At 44.5% G+C, this 22,118-nt stretch overlaps 1 protein-coding gene across 2 annotated transcripts; it reads left to right on the top strand.

Moving 5' to 3' along the window:
• Positions 1 to 11,509: 11,509 nt before the first annotated feature.
• On the top strand, positions 11,510 to 15,308 carry LOC102700495. Of its 2 annotated transcripts, XM_006647254.3 has the most exons (4): positions 11,510 to 11,875; positions 12,070 to 13,236; positions 13,305 to 13,411; positions 14,576 to 15,308. In XM_006647254.3, exons 1-4 carry the CDS (start codon positions 11,615 to 11,617, stop codon positions 14,829 to 14,831), a joined length of 1,791 nt encoding a protein of 596 aa, XP_006647317.1. In that variant the 5' UTR covers positions 11,510 to 11,614; the 3' UTR covers positions 14,832 to 15,308. The 2 variants fall into 2 exon arrangements, with proteins under 2 accessions (XP_006647317.1, XP_040377360.1); XM_040521426.1 differs by lacking the exons at positions 13,305 to 13,411; positions 14,576 to 15,308 and having other exon boundaries at positions 13,121 to 13,177.
• Positions 15,309 to 22,118: the final 6,810 nt, after the last annotated feature.

Here is a 22,118-nt window from a genome sequence, read left to right as displayed (position 1 = left end):
CTTAAATCCTGAGGTGGGAGCACGCCCAAGAGGGTGTTGTGGGGGCTAAAGAGACACCCAAGGTCAATGACAAGTGGGCCCAAGTCATGGCTGTTTAGGAGGGTGAGAGAGGTGGGTGAAAAATTGAGTACAGATTCACTCTTGCAGTTTTCAGGATTTATTTTATTTCTCTCTCTTGGTAAATTCAATTTGATTAAGCTATAAGAGTGTGAAAAATGTGTGTTTTGGTGTTGAGATAGATTGAGTCACCTAGTTTCCATTTTTGAAAGTTTCACACATAAATCCCAAGTATTTTAAATCTGGTGAAAAGATGAATTGGGTTAGGCTGAAACTTGGTTTGAATTTTTAGGAGACCTAAATAGAGAGTTAAAATTCAACAAAATTTATATTTAGTGATGATAAGTAAACTAATATTTGAATAAAATATTAAATATGTATACTTCTGTTCAGGTTATTGCTCAAATAGAAGTGGTTTCAATTTTACCGATTAGAGTTAATTTTGTTATTGCATATGATCGAATTGCAATATAGTAAATATGCAATCTAAAGGACAACAAATGAATTTATAAATACCTGGTTATGAACCTAGGGCTCTTACAGATACATCGAAAAGTCGGTGAAGCTCATGAAGGTACGCTCTCTAACTGCTTCTGTGTGTGCGCGACCCTGTTAACTCTTGATGTGTTGCTCAGGGGATTGAAGCACGCTCGAAGGCGAAGTCGAAGGCCCTTTGGTCGCTGGATCCTCAGTTGCGGAACATGGATGCCCTGCGGCAGGACCGTGATGAGATCTTGGGGTAGGCGAAGGCTATGGAGAGCCGCCTGCAAGGTGAGATAGCCGGTCTTCGCATAGAGCTGGTGTCGAGTAGCGCTCGGATCGAAGGTGCGACGATCTGTCTTTGGTCATTGTTCTTTCTTCGTAGCTAAAGATCATCTTCTCTTTGTCAGATCAAGATGCAGCCTTGAAGGAGCTGAAGAAGGCAAACACCGGGCTGCAGGCTGAGTGCTCCAAGCTGTTGGCGGTGAAGGCCGAGCGCTCCCAACTGTCGGCTTCGAAGGCCGTGCTGGAAGCCGAATGCGCTCGGCTCAAGAAGGCCAAGGACACCGTCGTCGCCGAGCTTGTGGGTAAGTTTTTCTTTACCCCTCCCTTCATTTCTCCCTTTCGGGCGATCCCTGACTCGTATGCCACTAGCAGAGCCATAGTCCCGGGCGAAGTCTGTGGTGGAGGCTGCCGAGGCTAGGGCCCAGGAGGCTGAGTTGGCTTGGTACCGACTCGTCACAGTCGCCCTTAACATGCTCGGGGCAACGCCGCTGTTGGCGCAGGGCTCTTCTTCTGTCAGCATAGACAGGGTAGTCCAGCAGCTGGATAAGATGCCTGCGGCCCACATCGCCGAGTTGTGAGAGACGGAGAAGCTGACATTTAGCCATGCTCTGGCCATCGTAAAGTCGCTATATCCCCGGGTAGAGGTTGATGCCATCTACGATGGGTTCGCCGCCAACTGTGACGAGGCGATGGCGATGAAGTACGTCAACGAGGCGCAGAATGCTGCGGAGTCGGTCGCAGATGACCTTGGCCTGTAAAGAAGTAGGAGAACTTGTAGTAGTTAACCATATTCTAGGCGAACTGTTGTGATGTGATTTTATTTAATCTATTTGCTTTAGAGTCTTCTGATGTGGTGTGTTTCGTTGTCACGTGACGAGTTATCCACTCGGCGTGTGCCTGTCCCAGCAGCCCCCGAGCGGACTTAGCCAGCGCAGAGCTTAGCGTAGTGTTACTCGGTTTGGTAGGAAGCAAGGTGTGGTCGAGCAGATGTGTTACTGCATCCAGACTTCGATTAACCGGCAGTTAAAGGGCTCACTAGCAGTAGATTTTATTAAAAAGGAACCCGAAGGTAGAGTACATTGTAGCCCCCAACTGGTCTTCTGAGTGGGAAGCACTCGGCGAGGAAGTCAAGGGTAAAAAGAAAAAAATTACAAGAAATTAGTCAACTATGTGTGAAAGGGACGTAGCTGTTCGATGTTCCATGAATTCTCTAGCAGCCTTCCATCTTCCATCCTCAGTTGGTATGAGCCGGGACGAGTGACCTCAGCTATGACGTAGGGCCCTTCCCAGATTAGGGAGAGCTTGTGTCGATCTTTTGTGGTCTGTACTTTGCGTAAGACCAGGTCGTCGACTAGGAATGCCCGACCGTCAACATTCCTGTTGTGGTATCGGCGGAGTCCTTGCAGATAGCGTGCCGACAAGATGGTTGCGATATCCCTGGCTTCTTCCAGCCTGTTGAGGTCGTCTTCCCTAGCCGTGTCTGCTGTGGACTCGTAGTTGCGTATGCGAAACGATTCGTGGTCGATTTTGGTGGGCAGGACTGCCTCTGCTCCATACACGAGGAAGAAGTGCGATTGTCCCGTAGCCCGACTAACGGAGGTGCGGAGTGCCCAGAGTACTGGTGGCAGCTCATGTACCCATCGTTCGGCGTAGGGATGTAGTCGATTGAAGACCCTGGTTTTGATTCCTTGAAGGATCATGCCGTTGGCTCTTTCGACCAAGCCATTGCTCCTCGGGTGTGCTAAGGAGGCGTAGCAGATCTTGATCTCACGCTCCTCGCAGAAATCCTGGAAGACTTCAGAGATGAACTGCCTACCGTTATCCGTAATGATATGGTTCGGAGTACCGAAGCGATAGATAATGTTCTGTATGAAGTCTCTCGCATGCGCTGAGCCGATTGTGGTGACCGGTTTTGCTTCTATCGACTTAGTGAATTTGTTGATAGCAACAAACAGGTAGGTGAACCCTCCTAGTGCCCGCTTGAAGGGTCCGACAATGTCGAGTCCCTAGACGGTGAACGGCCAGGAGATCGGGATAGTTTGCAGTTCCTATGCCGGCACATGTGTCTGCCTTGTGAAGAATTGACACCCTTCGCACTTTCTAACCAACTCTTGCACGCCTGTGATGGTGGTTGGCCAGAAGAACCCTTGCCTATAGGCCTTTCCGACTAGCGTCTTGGCCGAGGCATGGTTACCACAGAGGCCCGAGTGTATCGATTGGAGTATTTGCTTGCCCTCGTCAGGGAGCACGCAGCACATAAGGATGCCTGACGCGCTTCGTCGAAGGAGCTCTCCGTCAGACACGATATAGATATAGCAATAGCTTCGTCGCCTAACGCTCTCAGCTTTGGCTCTATCGGTCGGGAGGACTTCCTCCGTGAGGAACTTGATGTATGGAGTTCTCCAGTTGTCTGTGATAACGGCGACCGTACGGTCGTCGGAGTTTGGCGGCTGGCCATTGTCTCCTGCATCTTTTGCTTCACCCGGGTTTGGTTTGGGTTCGTTTTTCTTCTCGACTGTAGGATTCATGAGGTGTTTGACGAATATGTCAGTTGGCACCTGCAGCCGTTTTGAGCCGAGATTGGCTAATTCATCGGCGGCTTCGTTGTTGTGCCATAAGACATGAACCAGCTCGAGCCCCTCGAACTTGTTTTCGAGTTTGCGCACCTCCTGTCGGTAGGCTTGCATGTTTTCATCCGTGCAGGTCCACTCATTCATGACCTGGTTGACTACTAGCTGGGAATGTCCACGGACAAGCAGCCGCCTAATCCCAAGGGATATAGCCAACCGTAACCCGTGAAGGAGTGCTTCGTACTCGGCGACGTTGTGCGATGTCGGGAAGTGGATCTGGAGCACGTACTTGAATTTCTCGCCGTTGGGCGATATAAGCACCACTCCAGTCTCTGCCCCCGACATGCGTAAAGAGCCGTCGAAGTACATTGTCCAGTGGGGCAGCTCTTCTGGCTCGGTTTCCAGTTGCATGTCGGTCCACTCGGCCACGAAGTCGGCAAGTGCCTGCAGCTTTATTGCGGTGCGGGGCTTGAAGGTGATGTCGTATGGCATCATCTCCAGTGCCCACTTTGCGATGTGGCCTTGCACTTCCTTGTTGTGTATGATATCGCCGAGTGGGTAAGATGTGACGACTGAAACCTGGTGAGCTTGGAAGTAATGAACTAGCTTCCTTACCATTATCAGGACGCCGTAGAGAAGTTTCTAGACCTGGCGGTATTTTAGCTTGGACTCTCCAAGTACTTCACTGACAAAGTAGACCGGTCACTTCAACAACTGAGCGTGTCCTTCTTCTTCCCGTTCAACCACAAGGACCGTGCTGATGACTTGTTCTGTGGCCGAGATGTAGAGTAGGAGTGGTTCATTCGGGCTAGGCGAAGCCAGCATGGGGGGAGAAGTCAAGTACTTCTTGAAGCCCTCAAAGGCTTCTTGCGCTTTCGGGGTCCATGTGAAGTGGTCGGTCTTCTTCAGTAGCTTGAAGAAGAGCATCCCTCGGAGGCCGAGTCGTGAAACGAATCGGCTGAGGGCCAACTTCTGGACATGTCGGAGTTCGCTGGGGGGCTTCATGTTTAGTATGGCCTGGACTTTCTCCGGGTTTGGCTCGATGCCTCGTCGGGATACGACGAAGCCAAGGAGCATGCCAGAGGGGACGCCAAACACACACTTCTCAAGGTTTAGTTTAATCCTATAGCATCGAAGGTTGTTAAAGGTTTCCTCTAGGTCATCTAGTAGATCATCATTTTTCCTCGACTTTACGATCACGTCGTCGACGTATGCTTCCACGTTTCGCCCGATCTGGTCGTGGAGGCAACCTTGGATGGTCCGTTGATAGGTTGCCCCTGCGTTTTTAGACCGAACGACATCGTGATACAGCAGTACGGGTCGAATGGTGTGATGAAGGAGGTCTTCATCTGATCGGCCTGTCATAGGCTGATCTGATGGTACCCCGAGTAGCAATCGAGGAAGCTAAGTAATGCACAGCCATCCATCGAGTCTACGACTTGGTCGATGCGTGGTAGACCAAACGGATCCTTAGGGCATGCATTGTTAAGGTCCATGTAATCCACACCCATTCGCCATTTGTTGTTCTTTTTGACCAAGACGGGGTTAGCCAACCAGTCAGGGTACTTGACTTCTTTGATGAAGCCAGCCGCGAGCAGTTTGGTCAACTCCTCCTTAATCGCGTCTTTCCTGTCTTGTGCGAAGCGGCGAAGGCACTGCTTAACTGGCCTAGCGTCATCTTTTACATTCAAGGAGTGCTCAATCACTTCCCTAGGGACTCCCGGCATATCAGACGGTTTTCAAGAAAAAATATCTTTATTGTTTCAAAGGAAAGTGATGAGCGTGAGTTCCTATTTAGAATCTAATTGAGTTCCTATGAACATAAATTTAGACGAGTCGGCGGGGTCGAGGGTGATCTGCTTCTTCTCGTTGGAGGTGATCTTTGCCGCCTTTCTAGATGGTAGATCGTTGTCCTCCATCTTGCGAGTCGAGGCTTCGCATATCTGCTCTCGGCCGGCCTGCTCTTCAGCCTGTTGTGCAATTTCGCAGCTTTCCGCCTTGCAGCTAAAGGCCTGCTTGATATCGCTATGCAGAGTGATGACGTTATGCGGTCCGGGCATCTTGACCATAAGGTAGGTGTAGTGCGGGATCGCCATGAACTTCGCCAATGTCGGCCTGCCAATGATGGCATGGTACGCCATCTCGAAGTCAGCGAGTTCAAAGCAGATGTTCTCCGTTCGATAGTTATCCTTCGTTCTGAAGGTAACCGGAAGAGTGATTTGCCCGAGTGGCGTCGCCGCTAACCCGGGAATGACCCCGTGAAAGGGCGCATTGCTTGGGCGTAGATCCGACCTCGGGATCTTCATGTCGTTGAGCGTCTTGGTGAAGAGGATATTGAGGGCGCTTCCTCCGTCGGTGAGGACACGCTTCCGCTTGACACTTTTGACGACTGGGGATAGTACCAGTGGGTACCGTCCTGGGTGAGCCACTTGATCAGGATGATCTGAGTGGTCGAAAGTGATCGGGACCTCCGACCATCGTAGGTACTGGGGGACGTCCACCGCTGTGGTGTTTATCTCCCTTGATGCGAGCTTCTGCTTCCACTTGGACTCGTATGCGAGCGGGCCACCAAAGATATGGTTTAGCTCGGCTTGTGGGTCCTAGAAGTTGACGTCATCTTTTTTGTCAGCGGGCTTAGTCTTTCTTGGCCCGGCGGCCCCCGACTAGCCTTTGGCTAACTGTTCTGCGTAGTGACGCATAACAAAGCAATCTTTGGCCAGGTGGGAGGACTTTAGATGGTAGGGGCACTTGCTGTTCATGACCTTGTCGTAGTCCGCCATCTTGGGACGCTGGATCGGCTGTCGGTTTGCAACGACAACGAGCTCCTCGGGCTTACGCTTTTGTGAGTTCGAGTCCTTCTTGTGCTCCTCCTTTCCTTTGTCCGACGACTGTCCTTTCTCCTCGTGCTTGTCTCCTCGTGAGGCGGACACCGCATCGGCGGCCGCTGCGTAGGAGTTAGCCATATCGAAAAGATCTTTGACTGTCGTCGGCTCTTTTCTGGTAAATTTGGCGACGAATGGCTCATCGCACACTCCTTTTCGGAATGCAGCGATCACCACGTCATCTTTTATGTTAGGGATGGAATTGCGGACCTTAGAGAACAGCTTGATGTAGGCTCACCGGGATTCGCTTTTTCTCTGTTGGACTTGGTACAGATCGTACTTCATCCTTGGCCTTTCGACGTGCCCTGGAAATTGACGATGAATCGGTCGCGAAGCTCCACCCATCTGTCAATGGACCGTTTGGGGAGCCCCGACAACCAATGTCCAGCCGAATTGTCCAAAGCAATCGGTAGGTAGCTGGCCATGGCTTTTGTGTCGCCTCCTGCTGCCCGAATGACCATGGAGTATACCGTGAGCCATGCTTTTAGGTCGGTGCAGTCGTCGTATTTCTTAATGCCGGTGGGCTTGAAACCAGTTGGCCAAGTCAACTGACTTAAGTTTTTGGTAAAGGCCGGGACGCCATCTATCATGTCAGTGTCAGAGCTATCGGGTGACCGATGCATAGACGCCTGGCTATGACTTCGGTGGTCCCGGTCGTGGTGATGGTCCTCCCGACGTCGATGTTCGAGCTTGTGGCGGAGGTCGGCAGAGTTTTCTTGAATGAGACGCCGCTTTTCAGCCCTGAGCTCCTGACGTTGCCGATCTAGTCGGCGAATCTCGTCGTCGATACGGCGCTGCCTCTCGACGGAGTCTCTCCTCCGTGCCGAGTCAGGAGAGTGTCAGCGCGCTCTGCTTTCGCTATGCGGCCTAGAACCAGTCAGCTGCCAGGAGACGTTCGCCGAGACCTAGGAGATCTGGACGACTGAGCCTCCGAACGAGCGACTGGGGTACCTGCCGTGCGCTGGAGGGAGTGTTGGATTGCAGCAGTAGTCACCATGGCCTTGACCTTGTTTATGGTTTCTACCACAGGTAGGTTCGGCTGCGGGAGCTGTTGGATGATATCGCCGAGTAGATCGGCAGCCGCACGGACATTCTGCAGGGGCGTCTTGAAGACGTCGTGTCCATCAACTTGGGTCTAGAGTAGATCGCACTGCATCTTGCGAGACTGGATTCGCAGCGCGGCGTGAGAGTGCGTCGCTTGCCATTCCCTTTCTTCCTGCTCCTGTCGTTCCTTCTCTTCCTGAAGTCGGTGCTCTTATGCTAGTCGGGCCGCCTCCTCCTCTTGCCGTCTAGCTGCAGAAGAAGGCGACGTCGGCTTGCAGGTGGCAAAGACCTCTCGGGGTGGCACGAAGCTTCCGGTGTTGCTCCGAGACTCGAAGGCGTTGACCAGAGGAGTCGGCGCCGCCTCGAGACTGATTTCCACCTCCATCGGAATTGCGCCTTGATTTGCCTATCGGTTCAAGCTAGGTGAAAGCATCTCGGTGTCGTGCAACGCATATTGGATCTGAGTCTAACCCGATGCCTCTTTGTTGGGCTCGAACCGGCAAACTTCTTCGTCCGAGTCAGAGGAGCTTGAGTCAGTGTACGACAATCCGCCGAACTGGTCGGTCCGAAGTCTGATGCCACCGAACTTGAAGGTCGAGCCCGGTGGGAACTTCCTCTTCATGATGTTCGAGTTGAAGTCCATCGAACTTCGCTGAAAAGAGCTTTAGATCGAAAAAAGAAAGAAAGATAGCGCACCCCCTACTTGGCGCGCCAACTGTCGACGTTTGATGCCGGCAATAAACTTATAGGGTGGCTACCAAGCTCGGAATTGGATGGTTAATGATGAAGAGGGACAGAGTTTACCCAGGTTCAGGCTCTCGACGTGGCGAGATAATACCTTAATCCTGCTTGGCTATTGTATTGCGCAGATGGATCTCCGTTGCCCTCAAGAGGGGCACCGCGTACCCCTTATATAGTGGGGGAAGGATTACAGATATGATAGAGTCCTAATCTAGTATGACTAAGATCTATCTCAATTCGGTTATGGCTCGGGTCCGAAGTACATGGCATGCAATCCGACATGCACCGGACTCTTAGCCGACACCATACAGATATATTCTCCTTTCTTTTCGGTACCCCGTTGACCGTACATATTTGTATAGTCTCCGGATACCCCCGGTATAGGTATCCCACTAGTGTTTTAATGTGTTGTTACTAGTGAGCTAGATATTTGGATGGGTTGTAAGACATGATGGATTGATTTATTATTAATACTCTATTTTGTGAAAGATTTTGGTTGCATTACCAATTTAATATTTTTATAGTATTCGCAACATAAATATTTCTAGTTAGGCCATAATTAACTATTGCCATGACCATGGTGTTATAATGCTACATTTGGTTGTTATAACACTATATAATGACGACTAATATTTGGTTGCAATTGCCTTAAACATGTAGCAACACCTCCTAGTTCGTTGCCATTCGTGTCTATGTATGTAGCCTCGAATTCATACATGTTGCCACAAACGGTGTTGATATCGCGATGACTCCTATTTTGTTGTGTTACCCTTTATGTCTATAGCGACGCCCACAAACCTTGTTGTGTTATCATTTCGTCGTTTAGCGATGACCGCAACCTCCTTGCGATACACCTAAAGCATATACCAACGACTCACCTTCGTTGGGATAGCCACTAAGGCTATTGCAACACCATGCTTGTAATAGCTACCAACAGATAGTGTGGCGATAATTGGCATTACTACCACACGCATGTATTGTAATATTACTTGATTGCCACCACTAGATATTGTTGCAACAACAACTATAGCCATTACGACTATGGTTGCTAATGCCACTCATGCAACACCAACAATCGTTGCTTTTTGAAAGCATTGCCACACTACATGTCGTTCCGAAACCCAATATGTATTGCAACGTTACGCAACAATGATGCAATATGCTATTGCAACGGTCGCACTTGCAACACCTCCCAACGCCATGACTCTGTTGCGCTTGCTCAATATTGCAACGAAATTACCCTTATCGCAATGTTACCGTGCCTGTTGCAACGTGGTGTAACGTTGAACAGAGATGTGGGTACTTACAAGTATTTATTTACATATTTATTTATGTTATTCAATTTCAATCACTGGTATTTATTAAATGTTGCTTTATGCAAATAACCCTAGCCTATCTTTGTGATCAAATGCATCATTTATTACTCCTTTTCCATGCTACTAGTTGAGTATGTGGTTTGTACTCAACCTTGCATAATTTCCCCCTTTAGAGGTAGAGTGTGAATTAGATGGAGGTAACTCTCAGGAGTAAAGCTGTCCGCCGCCCAGATGTTGCCTGTGGACTAGAGCGGTGCTACGCTAAAGCTAGTCTACTTTATCTTTTCCGCTGCATATCATTAGAGTATTTAATCATTTTTAGTTGTTTCTAACAACGATGGTTATATAATCAAATATTGTCTATTTGTGTACCTGGGTGGTCCTGGACAAGGGTTTTTAATACATATTTAGTTCAGAAATTTATGTGAGAAATTTCTCGACGTGACAGTCACACACGAATGCCTAATAGTCAATTCAAGACAGCTGCAATGCAGGACATAAATTCTCAGAGAATGGGAACGTGCCAGTCAGTTTGATCTTGTAACTACCAAGATATAAAAAAACATGGGTAAACTATTAAACCCAAAGATTATATCGGCCAGATAATCGATATTGCTTTAGGATCCTAGCCGATGGACTATGTCATTCGGCTTTGCAGGAATTTCATGATATAAAAGTTTAAAATACCTTATTGGCTGAATTATGCATATGATAATTACTAAACAAGTCAATCAAGTAATCTCTCTTGAAAGATCTGACTTAACTGAGGCAATTTCAAGATTAATCAGCCGATCGGCCTGATTTAGTGATTATCGCACGTCTAATCAGCAGCTGAATAACTTCGATGTAAATCAAACATGGTAAAACTCGACTACTAGACTAATTATTAGCATGTAACAATGTTAAATAACTGCACGCATGCCCATGCTAACCTAGAACTCAAGCAAAAAGAATATATGAACACTTGATCTAATCTATGAACATAAATTCAGCAAACAAGATTGATTGAACTAAAGCGAGACAGAGCCATGAGAACCAAACTCATATTGACAAATGTGACAAAGTACTCTCATAAACCTTGATCAAGGACGAACCACTACTCCAAACTAATGAATAGATCGAGATAACAGCAAGCCTCCGATAAACCATTGAATAAACTAGATAGAAGATCGAACCCAATTAAGACAGTTCTATCTAGCGGATCCGATGGGTTGACAATTACAAATTCACATTGCGAAGCTGACAAATCTCGCGCCAAGAACTCGTTTGTCGAAGATTGTGGCGATGCGCCGAAAGATGTATTGATCATGTGATTGTTGATAACTTTACAGACTACGAGGTGTTGTATTTATACCCTGAAACTAACCAGACTCGGATACGTACCCATATCTATTATCTAAATTATTACACAGAGACTCTATTTAAAGCAACTGCATAAAACAAACTCTAATATTTACAAATATTGCCTTATGTAGATTGTACTCTTTCCCGAATCTATCTGCATCATTTCTGGGCCCAATCGGACTCATCTCCTGATCCGATTCGCTTTCCATCGGCCTTATCCAATTCTATCTTTAGCTAATTAGTCGGATTGCCTTAATTCCTATCCGATTCGGTTATTTTCCCTCGCTTTTCTCTCCGGCGGCTAAATCTAAATTTCTGGCGTTAATAGCGGGCCACGCTAATCTCGGGCGGCCTCCGTGATGAAGGCCTTTGGTCGGGGCGAGTGCATGCGACATGGTAATGTGTTGGATGACATGCTTCGTCCGGGCGACATACCCCTCGGGCCCATTTCACAAACAGATCACTATGGCACAATACAACACCGTGATGGTAGTCAGATCGTTAGCATCATTTCCACAAATCATAATTATCTTAACCAACTGACTAACGGGGCCACCCCAACACACATCAATCTATCCAGCCGTCGTTGGCCATGTCACGTTCACGCTGAGCTAGTGTGTGTTTTATATTTTGCGACCGAGCATTATAGAGGTTAGATTTGCTATTTTTAATTTTTTTATCAAAAGAAATATAAAAATAAGAAGTCCCATAAAAAATCACATCTCGCGCGTGCTGCCGGTGGGCCGAGTACACGCGCGCCAAATAGGTTAGCGGGGCCGGTCCCAAAAGATAAAACTAGGCCTTCGGCACAACCCGTTCGCCGCCGAGGCAACCACACCTCCCGCTCCCTTCTCCTCCGTCCTCGGCGAATCCTAGGGTTTAGGCTGGCCCGGAAATGCCCGGCGCCGGCGAGCTGGAGGGCGCGCGGCGCCTGTCTGACCTCGCCTTCGACGAGCTCTCACGTCTCGACCTCTTTTCCACCTCGTGCTCCGCCCCGCCACCCGCTGACCTCCCTCAGCTTCTCCGCCTCTGCCTCCTGTCGCTGCCTAGTTCCGCCGACTCCGACCTGGCGTTCCGCCGCTGCACCAGCTTGCTCGTCTCCCTCCGCGGTATCCTCTCCCGCAACCCTGGCCCCTCGCTACTCCCCGCTCTTGAGGTACGCTCTCTGTTGCTTTCGTTTGTTCTGAATCCGTAATGTCATTATCAGGGATACAGCTGAAAATTATCCTTTCCTTACAAACGCAACTAACTTGACTGGTTTAATTTTCCCCTCGAATAGGTGACAATTGACATATGACAACTGATAGAGATTTTGTTGAAAATCCATCTTGTTTCGTGTACTTCTTGTAGGTGTTCCTTGAGAATATTGTGTCTTGCAACCAACTGATGAGTTACTTTACTGTGGCCAATGCTGCCATGCCGAAACACTCAAGGGTCGCCTCTGTGGGTTCTGTGTGCCGTGGTGGGAACCATTTCGTCCTGGAGCTCATGTCCCACCACTTCATTTCAGCGGTGCAAGATGAGGAGTCGTTTTTGAGCGCGCTATCATGGTCAGTGAAGACTAAGTTGGAAATTCCACAAATAGGCTTTTCAGGAGCTCTTTCGTTGCTCCAAAAGAGTTACTTGCTCTCTAGTTCGCCCGCTATCCAGGCTCATTTCTTACTGCTGGCATGCAAGTGTGTTGGCAATGGGGATCTTGACATGCATTTGCTGGCGTTTGAGCATGCCATGAATGTTTATTTGAGTTACTTACCTGCACTAGGTGTTTTCAGAAGAACTACTAGTGTAAAAAGCTCATTGGTTTGTTTCATGGAAACAAGACCTTTGAACTCCTGTATACAAGCTGCAACTCATCAGAATCTAACCTGTGATATCAATCGACTGCTTTCATTTTGCAAGTTGCACTCCAGTGATGACTTGCCCACCAATGACAGTGATATAGCCAGTTTCATTGAAGAAATCCAGCAACTACTTCATGTAGAATCCAGGCAGGATATTGTTACTGCTGTGAAAAGCATAGTGTCCAATGCCATTGTTTTGGCAAAGGAGGAGGAGATGGGTAGATTAGATCTGAATGTTTCAGAGGGAATTATCTGCCTTGCTGCAGCACTTAAGCTAATGGCATCCTCTTTTTTACAGATTATGCATGGCATTAGGAAAATAAGAGTGGCAGATGCCAGTCAAATCACACATTATTTAGAACCTTCCAAGCTGTTTAACTTCATATCAGAAACCATCCACTTACTTGGACACTACGAAGCTAATGAGCTCGAGAGAAATGACTTATTTGATACCATTGGTAATCCTGGGGACAGGGAACTGGGTGCAATGCTAATGCTATCTCATTTTGCTACCTTATCAGTTCACTGTTTAAGAATGAAATTTGGCTTTCTGTGGAAAGGTTGCATTTTCATGATGATGATGGCCAATCTATGTGCTACTGAAATCTGTAGAGTTCTTATTGATGGTTTAAAAGAATCTGGAGTTTGTTGTGCTGGCCAAGATGCCACTTTGAAGGTAGTACTTTTTTTTCGCTCATTTCATTACTTCTGTTATTTTATTTGACTCAAGCACCATGCGTGCAGGGCTGTATTCCGAGAAGATCTTCCACAGAGATAGCATTACGGTTTAAGAACATACAGAAAGTTTATAGTCAAGATAAGCTTGGCCATGGCTCTGGCGAGGGTTGCAGGTAAGCTCCAAAAAGCTTAACTAGGTGTAGAATGAAGAAAATAGTCTTCGTGGATATTTTATATGGTAATGGTGGGGTTGATGTAGAGGGACTAGATCTTAGCTTTTGTTGTTATTAAGCTTTTAGAGTTTTCTCATACTTATTTGAACAGATAACTATCCTTTTGGGTAAGCATGGTGTTTTTGTTGAAGTTTGCATTGTTAATTGGTTTTGTGTCGTTGAAATGCCACATATGCACATGAACACTTGTAACACTATGTAGTGTAATTTCAAAAGTCCACCTTGGCAACCTGAATTTAGTTCATGTAAATGAACACATTGGTACTGTCTTAATTTAGAAGCTCCTCTTTTCCCTTTAGAAATACTCCCTCTAGTTTTTTTTTATTTGATGCTGTTGACTTTTGGATCTCTGTTTGACCATGGTCTTATTCACAATGTTTGTGTAAATATGTAAAATTACAAGTCACTCTTAAAATTGCTTTAGTTGTAAACCAAATCATAACAAATAATTAATAATTGTATAATTTTTCGAATCAGATGAATGATCAAATCTAGATCTAAAAGTCAAATACGTTAAAAAAAAAAAGCTGAGAGAGTACTAGTTTTCTGTTTTGTTGTAAGTAGGGCAGTTATTCTTGTCACATTGAGCTTATACTAGATGGATACCCCGCGCGTTGTTGCAGAAGAACAGTGTGATAATACAGTAGGTATGAATTTTTTTTAAAAAAGTTCTTACCTACTATATAATTTTTTTCATGTGTTTATATATTTGTGTGCCTTTATCAATTATCCATATGTTATAAAATGTTTGAGTGGTATGTGTATCTTTTGAAGGAAGAGATGTAATTTACACTTTTGATTAATCATCCAAAGGCTAAAAACAATTGAGATGATGTGAAGAGATGCAATTTACACTCTTGATGTATCATCCTAAGGCTAAAAACAATTGAGATGATGTGGTTTAATTTATACCCTTGATGTATCATCTTAAAACTAAAAACAATTGAGGTGATGTGGCTTCTTGAGAGGAGAGAATGGCATTAACTTTATAGAAAGTATAGATTTGTTCGTCCAACGACTGAAAAGATTTTATTTATTGTATTGCAGTTCTAAAGTATAGATTTGTTCGTCCAACGACTGAAGATTTTATTTATTGTATTGCAGTTCTGATACCCTTCGGAGGTGTACATCTACTAACGGAAGGGATGATGTTCGAGCCTTCCTTAAATACCTTCCAGGATATGATGAGAACTCTTCAGATGATCTACTTGATTTCATTGAATGCACACCCGGTCTGGATTGTTCAAATTTCTGGACGCAACACAAGAAGTTTAAAAAGTATAAGGACGAAAAATGGATCCGAAGCAAGAGACAATATTCTATGAGAAGACTGAGAACCTCAAAGAGATGGTTCAAGTAAAAGTGTTTGCTAGCGCTATAAAAGCAAACATCTGTATATCACAGACTCCGATGCTAACTTTTGTATAGTTCCAGCCGTTGATTCTGGCCTTCGTGAATTTAGAAGCATTAGATGGAAGTTGAAGGTATCAGGGCAGATAGTAGCTGTGGAACTAACCTCCAATGTTTTCCAAGTGAAACATTGGTAACTCGTCAGAATCTTTGAGCGTTAAAAGTATGATCACTGAGCTTTTCACTGGTTCAGAAAGTCCACTAGAGTGCCGGATCTTAATGTTCCGTTTGGACATGTACATTATTATTTATTTAACTTAACTTTATGACAGCAGCATTTTGTGAGGTGAAAGAATCACCGCCTTTCATTATGAGTGAATTACACATCAGACTATCTATTATGTTTAAAGTACAAAAAAGTTAGAGATCAAACGTGGATACATACAAATTGATGAGTTCTTTATATATTAATTATGAGTGAATTACACAATAGACCATCTATTATGAGTCTCATTTTGAGCTACCGTTTTTCCATTCTTACCACTTTAAACCACCATTTCTTATGTTTCATTGCATATCGGAGTCGCACTCCTTCGGTCCTTACCCAAAGACCGACGGGTCAACCCACAGGTTGAAGGCCTCCCAATTTAAAATCTCATCGAACACACCGGGGACACGAAAACTTCAAAGAAATAGAGAGCAAGATAACGTGGGTTAGCCTCTGAACGTCCAGTCTCAATCATGGAGCAACAGCGCTACCGGCAACGACACAGTCAGCCCCTGCTGTCGCCTATCGTTTGACACCGAAACCCTTAAGCCTAAATCACAATAAAAAACAGAACAAAAAATTATTTTTTTGTTAAGACGAGTGAAAATAAAATTATTTAATTAATTGGATCCAAACATGCAAATACTTTTCTGTATTTGTTGCGCCGAAATTGATTTACATGATTTACAATAAAAATTTCAAAAAAAGGACCAAAGTTTCAAGGAATAAAAATCGTCTAAAGTTTATTTAAAATTCCGGCAACCATTTTCTCCTTTTCTTCCTTTTCTTTTCTTCTTCTTCGGCCATGGACCTTTCTTTCCTTATCTTGGGCCGAAGTTGGCATTCGCCCACGTGGACTGAGCGTACGTCGTCAAGATGCCGTGGCCGTGCGCCGCCCTGTCTCTCCCTCCCTCCATTTTTATCATTCGTACAATTTTTTAGTCCGTACAATCTCTATTTCTGTACCTTTCCTTTTACATGAGGAAACGTTTGTATGTTCGCTGAGGCCCAGTTTAGTTTTCCCAAAAATTTTCACCAAAAAACATTATATTAAATTTTTAGATACCTAAATAGAGTATTAAATATAGATAAATCGAAAAACTAATTGCACAGTTATGTGAGAAATTGTGAGACGAATCTTTTGAGCCTAATTAGTGCATGATTAGCCATAAGTGCTATAGTAACCCACATGAGCTAATAACAGATTAATTAGGCTCAAAAGATTCGTCTTGTAGTTTCCATACCAACCGTGAAATTTGCTTTTTCATTCTTGTCCGAAAACCCGTTCCGACATCCGATCAAACGTTTGATGTGACACACAAGAATTTTCATTTCACCAACTAAATACCCCCTGAGATTTCTTGTCTCCACGAGAACTTTCCGAGCTATCCTTTTCCCCGCTATTTAAGCAACCCACGAGGGGTTGTTCACACTCTCATCTCAGCCGTCGCCACCCCTCCGACGTGCGTGCTACCGAGCCACCGCCGATCACCATCGCCACTCCATTGCTGCCTCCGATCTCCGCGGTCGTCGTTGATCGCCACCACTGGCGTCGCCGCTCCACTGCTGCCATCGTGTGCCACCTACCGTAACCGAACGTAGCCCTCACAACAAGAAATCTGATGACAGATGACGTTCAATTTACGTCATAAACACCAAAAAATACGTCATGTTTCAGAATTTGTGACGGTCACGTGACAAAAATACGTTCATCACCTATCATGCGTCTCTAATCATGTTCCATGACGAAAATTTATCTTTTTGTCACAAATCTAGTGAAGATCCTTATTTCGTCATTAGTTTATGACGCTGGTTTTCGTCATTGTTGAGGCTAGAAAACGTCATAAATTATATCGCAGCCAGCTAAAGGCCTTGTAATATGCAACCTATTTATGGGCCAAGCCTAGTTAGAAGCCTAGCTAGATTTATGCCTAGCCCGTTTAGCAATTCAAATTTTTTTCAGCCCATGTTTATCAAATACCTGGTAGAACAAGCCCATTACCCAATATTCGTATCCATTAGCAGCCCATTAAATTTTAGGCCTGGCCCATGTAAAGCACAACAATTGACGCTGATTTTCATCTCATTTTTACTGTATCGATTTGTATTAGTACAATTACAATAAATGAGTCAATTAAACATTGAATGCCCAAATACACACATGATGTATAGTATACATAAGATCAAATATATAGAGTACACATACACTCAAAGGTATATAACATAGTTACATCAAGGGAACTATTGAGATGATGATGTTGTAATGCACATATAACTGTATTGGAAGATTCATTAGGTTGTAGCGATATCAAGTAAAGATTTTCATGTGGTACCTATCTATATAATGTAGGATCCCCGTGAGATTTCTTCAATTCTACAACATACAAGGATGCCCCGAGCTTGACAACCTGAAGATCAAAATTGTTGCTATAAGTACCAGGCATTTTACCTCAATACAGACAAAGAATGATGATGGATTCCTAGGGTTTTTTGAACCTATGCCATTTTTCATGACTACTAATCAAGGTGCTAAATATCAGGAGATATTTGAAGTTCTTATGAATGGATTGGATTGGGTTTCCTTTTAAGAAAAAATATGTCATGGTTTCGGTTGTTACTACTGAAATGGTTTTTTTTAACCCTGATGTCTCTGTCGTCCTAATTCCTGAACCATCGAAAACTACAGCAACTGTCTGCATTTGCAATAGCTGTTGTCCTGAAGCAATTTTGTCTCTTGATCCAATAATTAAACGCCACAGATACTGCACTTGTCTGATCTCCATATAAAAATAAAGTTTCTTGACTAGAACCTTTTCTTGGGAAAAAAATTCAGACTAGAACTACAGAATTAAGAACCAGCCAATCGATTTCGAGTTTTAGATAGCTGCAAGGTGTAGAAACACATAAATGGACAGACTGATTCTTAATCCATAATTGGCCAGGCTTCTCGGTTAACTGAAACAATCAAAGAACTAGAACACCAACAATCAAACAACTAGAAAACCAAGATGATCAATCAGAAGGCCCATGTTTAATGGCAGCATGAATCAATCAAACAGAGGAGGAGACCAAGACTTCATTAGCTTACGACGACCTAGCAGGGAGGAGGCCGTGACGGCGGAGTAGCTATCCCAGTAGGAGTCAACGACGACGACGCTGACGAGTGGCAGCATGGAGGTGACGAGCTTTCTTGGTCGCTGCACACTGCTCCACTCGTCGGGTCACCGAGGAGGGGGAGGGGGTGCCTCCGGCTGGGGTTGTAGTCGCCGTTGCCATCACCTTCCTGAGCCTCACCGTCGCCATCACCCGGGGGCCATGGACGCTAGATCTGGACACCCCGGGGTCGTTGACGCCAGATCCGGACACCCCGGGCCTGTCGCCATCACCTGGCCCCGGGCTGCTAACCCCAGATCCGGTCACCCCATGGTCGCCGGATACATGCGCTACGTACCCGTGGTGTTGAGCTCCATGGTGAGCGAGGAGGAGGGGAGAAAGGGTGAGGGGATGAAGAGGAGAGGAGAGTGGCGGCTGAACGGGGAGGATATGGTGGTGGGGCTATAGGGTTTCTCCGAGATTATATACTTTGGTGGCATGACCGGAGCCGTTGGATCGGTGATTGACGGCCTAAAATAGTTGTGGCATTTGGGCAAAACGGGCCTTATTTCTTCCTTTCCTGCTTAACGTTTTTTTTCTTTTTTTCTTTGGTTGCACTATTGTGAATTAACACATAAAAATAATTATCTCACATACACCAATACATTTTAATATATAATAGACTACGTATAAGTTGTTTGGTAGAAGTTTCAAGAATTTTGGAACTTATTTACTATTTTCTATATGTTAAATGAATTTCTAAAATGTTATAAAAATAATTCAAAATTGAACTGCACATGCATCTAATAGGGTACAAAAAAATACAAAAAATTATATTAAGGCTCATATGTTCTGTTCTAACCCATGTCCTGCAAATATATGAGAAACTAAATTGTCTTCTATGCGCAATTCAAACTTTTATCTCCAAATTACCCTATAATAATTACAATAATATCTAGATTTTTTCAGAAAATTCTACAAATTTACATAACACCAAATTTTTGGTCCATAAGCCTATCATAAAAAACTTAAATTGTTTTGATAAAGTAGGACTAAACATTGTTCACAAATAGATGATCTCTCACATAGTTTCTTATAACTCAACTCAAACTTTGAGATTTGAATACCACATAATATATTTTGAACTCGTATGCACTTCAAACTTGGATATAATCTCATCTTTAACATAATAACTGAGAATATGAACTTACATTAACATTTTTTTATGAAAAAAAATGTTTTTCTATTATGTACTTAGGTGGTAGAAAACAAGCCATATAAAAATATCCAAGGAATAGCCATTAACACTACCAAAATGCAATTAAATGAAATATCATGATTTTATAAAAAATAGAAAAAAACCCATTAGATTTGGAGTTATTATGAGGGAGAGATACCAATTACAACTTTAAGTTCCAGATCAAAAGAAGAAAAATGAACTTTATATGTGTTCTTCATGCCTGACCAGTAGGGCCGACTTGTCAGTGGGAGTGGTGGGAGCGCACTAGTGAGCTTGGGCCTGCCCAAACCAGAGGTGTGATAGTGATGCCCATGGCAGGTCGTGGGTTGATTGATTAGGCTCCTGCCTGGCCCAAGAGGGAATAGTTGGTGCTTGTGGGATTTGATTTGGACTAAATTGGATCCATGGGACAAAGGCCACGTAAGGGATTTTGTTCAGGGAGCCCAAGAGAGAGATGAGGACAGGAAGGCAGGCCATATTGGCCCACGAGAGGAGAGGGACTGTTGTTTTACCTTTTCCTTTATAAATGCATTGAAATTGGTTAGTGTTATATACTTATATGCCATAAAAATTCATGTAATATTTTAATTATTCAACATCATGTAAAATTTCAGAAAAATAGGTGACATATTTATCTGTTTGTTGATTTTCTTTGGCCTTTAAAGAGAATATTTTTATTTGGGATGGATTTATACAGGCACAATAGCTATGCTTGCCACACGGGCAACAGAGCACTCATTTTGAAAATCTTTGTAAAAAAGCCCTAAATAAAAAATGCTATTGTTTTATATGAACTAATGGAAAATAACTTATGACATTTGTTGGTTGACTTCTTATGACAAACGAATGTTTGTCACAATATGTCAATGAACTATTTTACGATGATTTCTGGTTGGTTTGAGTGATGAACCCCTTATTTTCGTCACTAAACACTACCACCCCATACCGATCGTCATAAAACGAAATGACATAATGACGAATTGTCCCGACGTTATGAGCAATTCGTCATAGAAGGTCATATTTGTTGTAGTGTCTGCCGCTGGTCGTGGCCATGGCCGTGGCCGTGACCGAAGCTCTAGTCATTGCCGCTAAACCGTAGCGCGAGTCATTGCGGAATTGGTATATTCGCCATGCGAACTGGCCGTTCGTGTAGCAAATCCACAGGTCATTGCTGTCGTCGTTTTTCTGATGCGAGTGCGATATATCGGTTTTCGCTGTTTGAACCAGCGATTCGTGCACGTTTCTGATATTTTCCGTGCTGACCCTCGTTTCGTGCAAGATTCAGTACTGTTCATCTGAGCCATTAACTGGTTGTAGTTTGAATCTGGTATTATTCTAAGGGCCTGTTTGGTTTATCAGAACTTTTTTTATCCATGTCACAACGAATGTTTGAACAACAATTAGAAGTATTAAATATAGACTATTAATAAAATCCACATCATACTCTAGACTGTTTCACAAGACGAATCTATTAAGCTTAATTAGTGTCACGCCTAGAAATTTACACCAAATTTCTGAACAATAGCATATATTAAATCTCGGTCCAGGAATCAGCCCGAGTACACACTATGACAAATCAATACACAGTTCCACGACTTAAAAACAAATAAAAACAATTATTTATCGAAATGCAGCGGAAAAAGAAAACAAACTAAACCATCTAATCTTCAGCTTCAGCTGGCGATGACGGCTCCACATCACAGGCATTCTCGACGGTGGACTGAACCTCACTTCAACCTTCGGAACAACCTTCTTCAGACACAGGCTCTGGCACTTGCTCTGGTGGGGGAAAATTAAGCAAGGCTGACTACAAACCACCGTACTCAACAAGTAACACCCAAGAGAGGGAGAATAATGAATGCAATAGGGTACAAGGATAGACTAAGGTTAAATTGCACAAAGCTGCAGTAATTTAGCAAAACAGTAAATAAAATAGACTGAAATAAAAGTAAAGTAACATTTAAAATAATCATCCACTGTCCAACGGTACACCACGTTGCAATAGGCCCAAACCACTGTTAAACGTTACACCACGTAGCGACAGGGTCAACCCTCTGTCCAACGTTAAACCACATTGCGACAGACCCAAACCACTGTCAACGTTACACCACATTGCGCAGGGTCAAACCAGTTCCAAGATTGATAAAATTATTAAAGGGTTCAACTAATCCCAGTGAGTCTGTCAATTCGCCCAATAACCGCGGGCACGGCTATTCGAATAGTTTTACTCTGCAGAGGTGTACAACTTTACCCACAAGACATGGCTGCCAAGCATGTTACCATGCCCCCACGTATCACCACGATACCTCAGTACGGAAACCATAATAAGACCTTTCACCTAACCCTCCCTAGACAATCGCACCGCACTTCAGGTTTCACCCCCTCCTTTACACCAAGTCGGGTAGTCCCCTCTTGTGCCTTGGTGAATCCGGAAGCAGCAGAGGCTTTCATTACACCACGATTGCCCGTCCATACTCCATCACGCTCACCCTTGCCTTGGTACGTCGAATAGGGACAAGCTAGATTACGAGTCTCACCGTTGCCCATTCTGGCTTGTGGTTAGTACGTTTAAGACTTTCAGGGTTTCCTGAGAACTGGTCCTTAATTGCCGTGGGCACGACTCTCAAAACCATGCACCCACAGCCCACCATAAGCAATATTTTAGTTGTATTAATCCTCAACGGGATATTAATAAT

This window comes from Oryza brachyantha, chromosome 2 (assembly GCF_000231095.2).
Source record: "Oryza brachyantha chromosome 2, ObraRS2, whole genome shotgun sequence".
Taxonomy (NCBI): Eukaryota; Viridiplantae; Streptophyta; class Magnoliopsida; order Poales; family Poaceae; genus Oryza; species Oryza brachyantha.
The sequence above is the reverse complement of the archived record's forward strand: the minus strand, read 5'-3'. Positions and strand labels throughout refer to the sequence as shown.